Source organism: Stigmatopora nigra, chromosome 14, assembly GCF_051989575.1.
Source record: "Stigmatopora nigra isolate UIUO_SnigA chromosome 14, RoL_Snig_1.1, whole genome shotgun sequence".
NCBI lineage: Eukaryota > Metazoa > Chordata > Actinopteri > Syngnathiformes > Syngnathidae > Stigmatopora > Stigmatopora nigra.
Window position 1 is genome coordinate 5,315,707 of NC_135521.1, and position 9,701 is coordinate 5,325,407.

Here is a 9,701-nt window from a genome sequence, read left to right on the forward strand (position 1 = left end):
AATTAGCATCGTTAGCTCCCGTGCACGTGGCGAAAATGTGTTTTTTGTAAACGTAAATGCGCAATAAATAAGTCAAAAAGATGTATAGGGAAATTGGTAGACTTTTGCTAGACATCCTTTATTTTGTTTTGATACAATTCCTCACATTTCAATTCTTTCTTGGTTGGTTGAGGAGGAAAAAAAGAGCAGAAAAAACGGGCATTCTTCTTTGAAGGTACGCTGTGAAAAATGGACAAACGCCTACGGGAGCAAATACAATGAAAAAAAAACATGCCATGTCATCAGCAGGGGCCGTCCTTCACGATCACAATGTCCAACTTCTTCTCTCTGCACACACACACACACACACAAGGTCAGATGACGGGAGTATGTCTGTGTGGGGTGCTGTAAAAAAAATGACTGAACAATCATTTAAAGCAGTCCCAAATGAAATACCCAAGGAAAAAACAGGAAAATGCAACAATGTAAAGTGTGTATCTAAAGTTTGCCAACTTTCTCTTTTGTTAGTCCTAGCCGAGGGTTCTACATCGGTGCCGACCCTCAGCTTAGGCCAATCAGGCGGTTGTCTAAGGCCCCCACCGACTAAAAGGGGCGCCAAATGTATTTAGTGGGAAAAAAATAATTGGAAGGGTTTTCTTGTTATCTTACTGTGCTATCCTTGTTGATTATTACGAATGTTTTTCTTATGTTCCCGTCAGTGAGACGACATTTGAAGCGCGCCCACGGCCAACTCACTCCAGTTTGCGGACGCACAGAGCGCATTCGTTGGGGTACGTGACACCGTCGCTCCCGCACACGGGCGAGTAGTCCAGCGGGCACGCTTGGGACGAGGTGGTGCCGCTGCAATGAGGCTGCCCCCGGACAGAAAAGACAAACCAGACAAACGTCAACCGGGCCTGGCGAGGTCACACAACTCGGACGTTTCTCACCCTTCTGAAGATGGCGGATTTGTCGTCAGCATCTGTAAAGCGGAAGGACGGTCGAAAGGTCAGGCTCGTGGGATTCCTCCTGACGTTTGACGAAAACTCACCTGCGCGGAGTACGACCGCCACGGCGCAAACGGAGACCAGGAGTGCACGCCACATGGCGATGGGTGGATGAGAGCGAGCGAGCTGGGAGCGCCCAACGGCCCGCGTATAACACTTCATATACCCGAGCGCCCGCCATGTTGCCACCACTTTTTTGTGCGCGTCTAATCTGGGGATCAACGCCGTCCGCTGAGCCAGCGCGAAAACGCCACCACAACAACGCGCTCAGACAAAACACGTGACAACAACTTTGCTGCGTGCATGTCTGTCGGCTGGCCGGCCGGCCGGCCGCTCGGCGTGGGAATCCCTTGCATCTGGCCACCACGTGAGCTTCGTCGCCATTCGACTGTACTGAGGCCTCGGTCTCAAAAGGCGCCGAGGACCGGCAAAAATAGCGTCTCTGGGAATGTGACGTGGCGAAAAAAAAGGGGAACAAAAGAGCCAAGAAAGTTCAGAACAGGATTTAGCTTGGCGGTGGACATCTATTCATAGTTTAACTCATTCACTACCAGCCCAGGTTACAGAGTATGTGTTGTGGTAGTTAGTAAAAGAAGGACATACATATTGAATACTCCTATTGATGGCCCTAAACGTCCAATTCATTCTACTGGGGGAAGGTTTCTATTTCTATTTTGTGTATAGTGCATAAATAATTTGCATTTTACATGAATATATTACATAAAGGAGTCAACTTTTCCTAAAACAAAGATGCGCCTACAATGAAAGGACAGTGAAAATGGTCGAATCAAAATTCTGAGTCTCAATTATTCTTTCAAATGAAATAAAATAGTACCAGAATAATCAGTATTATGTCACGTTTTTTGGCTTTGTTTTTAAAATGTCCTGTCTTTCTGACACTCCTTTCCGATAGATGGCACTAATGTACCTTTGTTTTGTTTTGCCACAGCTCACCAAATCAAGAAAAAGAAGGAGCGCGCAGTGGCGGCGTTTGCTCCGACAAATCTCCTTTTGTACACTGTGTTTTGCCTGTCTTTTTGGCTGAGGGGGTCTTCAAATGTACGACCAGGACGAAGGTAGGCTGCCCAACTAAGCATTTTCTTACATTGACGAGAAAGTACCAGCGCACCTCCAATTTATTAACAGGATAGCTAGATGCTTAGCTAACCACTATTGCTTCTCTTAACATTGTCTCAACAAATGCTAGCAAAGCTAAAGCTAGCGCACAGGTAAACAACGCGGTGTAAAGTGAACTGGACGCCGTTATCTTTATCTTTTCCCCCCTAAATGTCTACCGTCTGCAAAGCAGCAATTTGTTTGATCTAGTCGAGGTACCAAAAGTCGGACATTCTGCTACAAGTCTTCTCAAAGGGCAATTTGACAGTCCAAGTAATACCGAGTACTTTCAGCTTGTTTTGTTAAGATTCATATATGAAGAACGTACTAAATTACAAATGTGTTCTGTCCGTAAACTAGGACTCAATTTGTCTTCAACCTACAAGTTTAGCAATCAAGTTGATAGGAGCAAACGACTTCAACTTCTGTCATTCACAATGAAGTGAAACCAATACATGAACATGTGTCACCGAATGTCACAAACCGGAGCGCAATGTGTGTGTTCAGATAACCAGTACGATGAGGACGACGACGAGATCACCCCCGATCTGTGGCAGGAAGCCTGCTGGATCGTCATCAGGTAAACCAAAGATCCGCCAGCAACCCATCCGACGGGGTGCTTAACGTTTTGTCCCCGCCTTGCTTTGCAGCTCCTATTTTGACGAGAAAGGTTTGGTGCGGCAGCAGCTGGATTCCTTTGACGAGTTCATCCAAATGTCGGTCCAGAGGATCGTGGAGGACGCGCCGCCCATCGACCTGCAAGCTGAAGCCCAGCACACGTCGGGGGAGGTGGAAGAGCCGGTAAGGTCTTCTGGTCCAGTTTATTTTTGGCCCAAAAAGTTCACTTACCATTGCGGGACGTCCTATTTTGCTAACAAGCCAACTCTATGCGGCAGCCTCGTTACCTGCTGAAGTTCGAGCAGATCTACTTGTCCAAGCCCACGCACTGGGAACGAGACGGCGCCCCGTCTCCCATGATGCCCAACGAGGCCCGACTGCGAAACCTCACGTAGGCACCCGCCAATAACCCACCCGCCCGTCCGTCCTCTTCTAAGCAGGTCTGGAGTTACGCCCCTCCCTCGCCCCCAGGTACTCTGCACCCTTGTACGTGGACATCACCAAGACCATCATCAAGGAGGGAGAAGACCAGCTGCAGACGCAGCACCAGAAAACCTTCATCGGCAAGATTCCCATCATGCTGCGCTCCACCTACTGCCTGCTCAGCGGCTTGACCGACCGTGATCTGTGCGAGCTCAACGAGTGCCCGCTGGACCCGGGGGGCTACTTTATCATCAACGGCTCCGAGAAGGTACGCAGCACGTGGGATTTTCTCCATTTTGGGGCACCATCCGTGGAATTTTTCCCATTTTGGAACGCCGTCCGAGCCTCTTGCGCCGACTTGCAGGTGCTGATCGCCCAGGAGAAGATGGCCACCAACACGGTGTACGTGTTCGCCAAGAAGGACTCCAAGTACGCCTTCACGGGCGAGTGCCGTTCCTGCTTGGAGAACTCGTCGCGGCCCACCAGCACCATCTGGGTCAGCATGATGGCTCGGGGTGGCCAGGTAGGTCGAGGTGAATTTTTCAAGCCGGTTTCGGGGGCTTGACTCGTCTTCCGCCGCGTTTGACGTCGCAGGGCGTGAAGAAGAGCGCCATCGGCCAAAGGATCGTCTCCACGCTGCCGTACATCCGACAGGAAATCCCCATCATCATCGTCTTCCGGGCGCTGGGCTTCGTCTCGGACCGAGACATCCTGGAGCACATCATCTACGACTTTGACGACCCGGAGATGATGGAGATGGTGAAGCCGTCGCTGGACGAAGCCTTCGTCATCCAGGAGCAGAACGTGGCCTTGAACTTCATCGGCTCCAGGGGAGCCAAGCCGGGAGTGACCAAAGAGCGCAGGATCAAGTACGCCAAAGAAGTCCTGCAGAAAGAAATGCTGCCGCACGTCGGCGTCAGCGACTTCTGCGAGACCAAGAAGGCCTACTTCCTGGGGTCAGACAGAGCCTAGTTGCGGCCCCGCCTTTCACCGTCCCGGCCGGCGCCAAAACGGATCCGTTGCGTCCTCAGGTACATGGTCCACAGACTGCTGCTGGCCGCTTTGGGCAGGCGCGAGCTGGACGACAGAGATCACTACGGCAACAAGAGGCTGGACTTGGCCGGGCCGCTCCTGGCCTTCCTCTTCAGAGGGTGGGTGTCCCCGCCTCGGCGCCACGTCCGCCCCGCGCTCAGACTTGCCGTCTCCCGTCAGGATGTTCAAGAACCTGTTGAAGGAGATCCGCATCTACGCGCAGAAGTACATCGACCAGGGGAAAGACTTCAACCTGGAGCTGGCCGTCAAGACCCGGATCATCTCGGATGGACTCAAGTACTCGCTGGCCACGGGCAACTGGGGCGACGTCAAGAAGGCTCACCAGGCTCGGGCGGGGGTCTCCCAGGTGGGTCTGTCGTCAAAGCCGGCGTCCTGTCCCGGCCCGGCGCCCCGTTTGTGAAGGCCCGTTTTTTCTGAGCTCAGGTGCTGAACCGTCTCACCTTCGCGTCCACCTTGTCCCACCTGCGGCGAGTCAACTCTCCCATCGGACGCGACGGCAAGTTGGCCAAGCCCAGGCAGTTGCACAACACCCTGTGGGGGATGGTGTGTCCCGCAGAGACCCCCGAGGTCGGTGACCACGCGCCCCGACGCCACGAACGCTTCCGCCGATCTTGACTCTGTGTGCGTGTTTTCCCAAGGGTCACGCCGTGGGTCTGGTCAAGAACCTGGCCTTGATGGCGTACATCTCCGTGGGCTCTCAGCCTTCTCCCATCCTGGAGTTCTTGGAAGAGTGGAGCATGGAGAACCTGGAGGAGATCTCTCCCGCCGCCATTGCCGAGTCAGTCACATGCGAACGGGCGCGCTCATCACGGGCATGACGGTTGACCGAACGGGCGCGCTCATCACGGGCATGACGGTTGACCGCGTTTGTCGTCTCTCGTCGCACGGCAGCGCCACCAAGATCTTCGTCAACGGCTGCTGGGTGGGAATCCACAAGGACCCCGAGCAGCTGATGAACACTCTGAGGAAGCTCCGCCGCCAGATGGACATCATCGTGTCCGAGGTGGGTGTCATCGGGTCGTGGCCTCCTCGCGCTCCCGGTGGCTCACCCGCCGGCTCTTTTTCAGGTGTCCATGATTCGAGACATCCGGGAGCGCGAGATCAGGATCTATACGGACGCCGGACGCATCTGCAGACCGCTACTCATCGTGGAGAAGCAGAAGCTCTTGCTCAAGAGAAGACACATCGACCAGCTCAAGGAGAGAGAGTACAACAACTACAGGTGACGTGGAAGCCCTTTCATTTACAATGTATTGCTTAACATTTTTGGGCACGAACAAACACGTGAGCTGCCATTGATGGCGAGGAACGTCCCTATTTCACTTCCAAACCATGTGACGCACGTCTGTCGTCCTGGCGCAGCTGGCAGGACCTGGTGGCGAGCGGCGTGGTGGAGTACATCGACACGCTGGAGGAGGAGACGGTGATGCTGGCCATGACCCCCGACGACCTTCAGGAGAAGGGCGTGGCGTACTGTTCCACTTACACCCACTGCGAGATCCACCCGTCCATGATCCTGGGGGTGTGCGCCTCCATCATCCCCTTTCCCGATCACAACCAGGTGAGGCCGGCGTCCTCTTGACGGGTCGGCGTTTGTCAACGAAAGCCACTCTCCCCGCCGCAGTCTCCCAGGAACACCTACCAGTCGGCTATGGGCAAGCAGGCCATGGGCGTCTACATCACCAATTTCCACGTCCGCATGGACACGCTGGCACACGTCCTGTATTACCCTCAGAAGCCGCTGGTCACCACCCGCTCCATGGAGTACCTTCGCTTCAGGGAACTGCCGGCAGGTACGGGTGTCCGATGGACGGGCCCGGCGCCCTCTCGCTAACGTTAGCCGTCGGGCCGCACCGTACAGGCATCAACTCCATCGTGGCCATCGCCTCCTACACGGGCTACAACCAGGAGGACTCGGTCATCATGAACCGCTCGGCCGTGGACCGCGGCTTCTTCCGCTCGGTCTTCTATCGCTCCTACAAGGAGCAGGAGTCCAAGAAGGGCTTCGATCAGGAGGAGATCTTCGAGAAGCCCACCAAGGAAACGTGTCAGGGTGAGAGGGTCGGCAACGTATGCTACCATGCTAGCTTAGCTTAGCTCAGCTTGGCTCACCTTGCTCACTTCCAGGGATGAGGCACGCCATCTACGACAAACTGGACGACGACGGTCTCATCGCCCCGGGCGTGCGCGTGTCGGGCGAGGACGTGATCATTGGCAAGACGGTGACGCTGCCCGATAACGACGACGAGCTGGACTGCAGCAACCGACGTTACACCAAGAGGGACTGCAGCACCTTCCTGCGGACCAGCGAGACGGGCATCGTGGACCAGGTCATGGTCACACTCAACCAGGAGGGCTACAAGTTCTGCAAAATCAGGGTAACGCCGATGTCCGCCGCCGACCACCCTCGCCTCGGCTGACGCCCACCGCCTCTCGGCCCAGGTGCGCTCGGTCCGAATCCCTCAGATCGGGGACAAGTTCGCCAGCAGGCACGGCCAGAAAGGAACCTGCGGGATCCAGTACAGACAGGAGGTAAAAGACGAGGGCCGGGGGAGGGATCGGACACCTTCACCATTCCTTCGCATTGCAGGACATGCCCTTCACGTGCGAGGGCATCACGCCGGACATCATCATCAACCCTCACGCCATCCCGTCTCGAATGACCGTTGGGCATCTTATCGAGTGCCTTCAGGGGAAGGTGAGCCACGCCCACCCGCCCGCCTACCTTTGCTCCGAGTCGGGTGCCAAATGATCACGGCCGGCTTCTCCTTTCAGGTTTCTGCCAACAAAGGCGAGATTGGTGACGCCACGCCCTTCAACGACGCCGTCAACGTGCAGAAGGTCTCCAATCTGCTCTCGGAGTACGGCTACCACCTCCGGGGAAACGAGGTCGGTAGCGTTTGCCGTTGGCGTGGGGCTCCTGCTTTTTGTTTTTTACCCTCTTTGACTGACCCCGCCTTTTTTTCCATCTCCCTCCAGGTTCTGTACAACGGCTTCACGGGCCGTAAGCTGACGTCGCAGATCTTCATCGGCCCCACCTACTACCAACGCCTCAAGCACATGGTGGACGACAAAATCCACTCCAGGGCTCGCGGGCCCGTTCAGATCCTCAACCGGCAGCCCATGGAAGGACGCTCGCGGTAAGACGGACGGAAATGACTTTGCCGTGGCCCAAAATGACTATTTTTGCCTGACTTTTTTTTTTGCCCCATTTCAGGGACGGCGGCCTGCGTTTCGGCGAGATGGAGCGCGACTGTCAGATCGCTCACGGCGCCGCGCAGTTCCTGCGCGAGCGTCTCTTCGAGGCTTCCGATCCCTACCAGGTGCACGTGTGCAACCTGTGCGGACTCATGGCCATCGCCAACACGCGCACTCACACGTACGAGTGTCGCGGGTGCCGCAACAAGACGCAGGTAAGACAGTGGCCCGCGTGAAACGACGGCCAGATGCAAGTTGGTGGTCGGCACCCACGTCTCTCACCTTGCTCTTTTTCACACGGGTTTTATCTTCATTTCAGATCTCGCTGGTGCGTTTGCCCTACGCGTGCAAACTTCTCTTCCAGGAGCTGATGTCCATGAGCATCGCTCCTCGCATGATGACATCATAGCCCACTAGAAACCTTGTCTGACTGTCCTTCCCGCCCACTGCACACGTCTTTTTGACGTCATTTGATTTTGTAAGAAACATTAAAAGTGATTAAGTCACACAAAGATGAGTCTTATATGCATCCTTTTTTTCATTTTTTAAAGTTATCCTTAGTAAACAACTTTAAAAATGTTTCAAAGGAAAAAAAAGCTTTAAGATTTTAGCTCTTGGATGCCACACATTAGTCATAAAGTATCATTTCTGTACGTATATATGTACTTAACTGCGTAGTAACCAAACCCAATGGAAAATGAGTACTATATATATATGATTAAAAAAGGCCGTAAGAAGGCGAGTTTAATTTTTTAAATAATATTCTGCTTTGTTCTTCTGACCTACTAATGTACCAACTATTTAGTCACTCATTAAACCCAACCAATATACAAAATAGCTCTGGTCTTATGGTACCAATATCATGCATTTTTTTAAGAATAAAGCATTGGTTCAATCATTTTCTGAACTGCTGTTCCTCGGAAGTCCTGTAGGGGTGCTAGACCCTAAACCCAGCCAACTATGGGTTGCCAGCCAATCGCAGGGCACGGAGACAACAACCACGCAGCCGCTCATTAAGTTGAGTTAAGTGACTTCAGGTGCTGGACGCACTGTACCTCACAGCGATTGTCCGTTGGTAAGGAAAATCAATGATTATAACATCTATTTTGACGTCTTGCGAATTGCTTACTTGTTATAATGAACAAGTGTGCGTTTATATCGATGTCTTACGAGTTGCTTACTTATCATAGTGAACAAATGTGCGTATTTTGAGGTGAAGAGCGCAACGTTGCGCTCCGGTAAGCAAGCATGGGTTGAGGTGATGAGGTTAATCCTCAATGTTAAATGATGTGCTGTTATTTTGCTAAATTATGGTTTGTTCAAGTATTCATGAGAACCAATCGGCGTTCTTTACGCGACGGTTATTGTTACGGGATTCAAACTGTCTTTCTTTTTGAAATATCACGCTAATTAGTGATTAGAATATATAGCGCTAGCCGCGAGTGGCTAATCGCAATGGTAGCAGAGTTCACGTAGTGCTACTAACTGTATTGTGGATGCTAAATGGGCGTTAGTTAAGGTACTAATGTTCTTACTCCCATCATTTTGTTTGCATAAAACACTTATTTATCAGCGCGAATGGGCTAATCGCCATGACAAGTGTTTTGCTTAATTATGTTAAATTGGGAATTTTATTGATTCACACATTCATTGTAGTGGTTGTAGTGTATGTACATGATGGGAATAAGGCTATAAATGTTTGTTTAGAGAGCAGACTAAACTCTGTCCCTGTGTGGCGTTTCAGCTGTGGCCCAAAAGTTGACGGACATCTTCTTCCTGGTGGACAGCGGCTCGAGGTCTAACAGGCCTGGGGCCACCTGGTCCGACTGCACCACACATGCCGGCCTGGCTCAGCATCTCCGGGACACCAAAGTGGAGTTCAACCTGCACGCTCACCGGAACAACGGAGAACACTTCTTTTCCCAGCGGATCTTCGGACACCTTCCCCAGCGGATCTTCGGACACCTTCCCCAGCGGATCTTCGGACACCTTCCCCAGCGGATTTTTGGACACTTTTGGACACTTTTGGACACTTTTGGACACTTTTGGACACTCAACTCCCCAGTGGAGTTTTGGACACTTTTGGACACTCAACTCCCCAGTGGAGTTTTGGACACTTTTGGACACTCAACTCCCCAGTGGAGTTTTGGACACTTTTTTCTCCCCAGTGGAGTTTTGGACACTTTTTTTCTCCCCAGTGGAGTTTTGGACACTTTTTTCTCCCCAGTGGAGTTTTGGACACTTTTTTTCCCTAGTGGAGTTTGGACACTTTTTTTCCCTAGTGGAGTATTGGACATTTTTTTCTCC

The 9,701-nt window shown here is 52.5% G+C and overlaps 2 protein-coding genes across 3 annotated transcripts in view; one reads left to right on the forward strand and one right to left on the reverse strand.

Moving 5' to 3' along the window:
• Positions 1 to 7,906, forward strand: part of polr2b (RNA polymerase II subunit B) — a 29,270-nt gene extending 21,364 nt beyond the window's left edge. Inside the window, exons 6-28 of one of the 2 annotated variants that reach the window (XM_077733039.1) lie at positions 1,936 to 2,062; positions 2,610 to 2,682; positions 2,753 to 2,903; positions 2,999 to 3,111; positions 3,192 to 3,411; positions 3,508 to 3,666; positions 3,738 to 4,099; positions 4,175 to 4,294; positions 4,356 to 4,542; positions 4,620 to 4,763; positions 4,835 to 4,974; positions 5,088 to 5,199; positions 5,264 to 5,418; positions 5,559 to 5,757; positions 5,821 to 5,989; positions 6,058 to 6,249; positions 6,324 to 6,574; positions 6,639 to 6,728; positions 6,787 to 6,894; positions 6,972 to 7,085; positions 7,176 to 7,336; positions 7,414 to 7,609; positions 7,714 to 7,906. In XM_077733039.1, the coding sequence (XP_077589165.1) occupies positions 2,044 to 2,062; positions 2,610 to 2,682; positions 2,753 to 2,903; positions 2,999 to 3,111; positions 3,192 to 3,411; positions 3,508 to 3,666; positions 3,738 to 4,099; positions 4,175 to 4,294; positions 4,356 to 4,542; positions 4,620 to 4,763; positions 4,835 to 4,974; positions 5,088 to 5,199; positions 5,264 to 5,418; positions 5,559 to 5,757; positions 5,821 to 5,989; positions 6,058 to 6,249; positions 6,324 to 6,574; positions 6,639 to 6,728; positions 6,787 to 6,894; positions 6,972 to 7,085; positions 7,176 to 7,336; positions 7,414 to 7,609; positions 7,714 to 7,803 (3,525 nt within the window). In that variant the 5' untranslated portion in view covers positions 1,936 to 2,043 and the 3' untranslated portion in view covers positions 7,804 to 7,906. Of the gene's footprint in view, positions 1 to 1,906; positions 2,063 to 2,609; positions 2,683 to 2,752; positions 2,904 to 2,998; positions 3,112 to 3,191; positions 3,412 to 3,507; positions 3,667 to 3,737; positions 4,100 to 4,174; positions 4,295 to 4,355; positions 4,543 to 4,619; positions 4,764 to 4,834; positions 4,975 to 5,087; positions 5,200 to 5,263; positions 5,419 to 5,558; positions 5,758 to 5,820; positions 5,990 to 6,057; positions 6,250 to 6,323; positions 6,575 to 6,638; positions 6,729 to 6,786; positions 6,895 to 6,971; positions 7,086 to 7,175; positions 7,337 to 7,413; positions 7,610 to 7,713 lie in introns of those variants that run through there. The other variant, XM_077733040.1, reaches the window with a different exon arrangement.
• Positions 94 to 1,190, reverse strand: LOC144207539 (putative pancreatic secretory proteinase inhibitor). Its single transcript, XM_077733056.1, has 4 exons — positions 1,031 to 1,190; positions 930 to 961; positions 736 to 851; positions 94 to 327 (listed from the first exon to the last, which is right to left on the reverse strand). Exons 1-4 carry the CDS (start codon positions 1,146 to 1,148, stop codon positions 282 to 284), a joined length of 312 nt encoding a protein of 103 aa, XP_077589182.1. The 5' UTR covers positions 1,149 to 1,190; the 3' UTR covers positions 94 to 281.
• Positions 7,907 to 9,701: the final 1,795 nt, after the last annotated feature.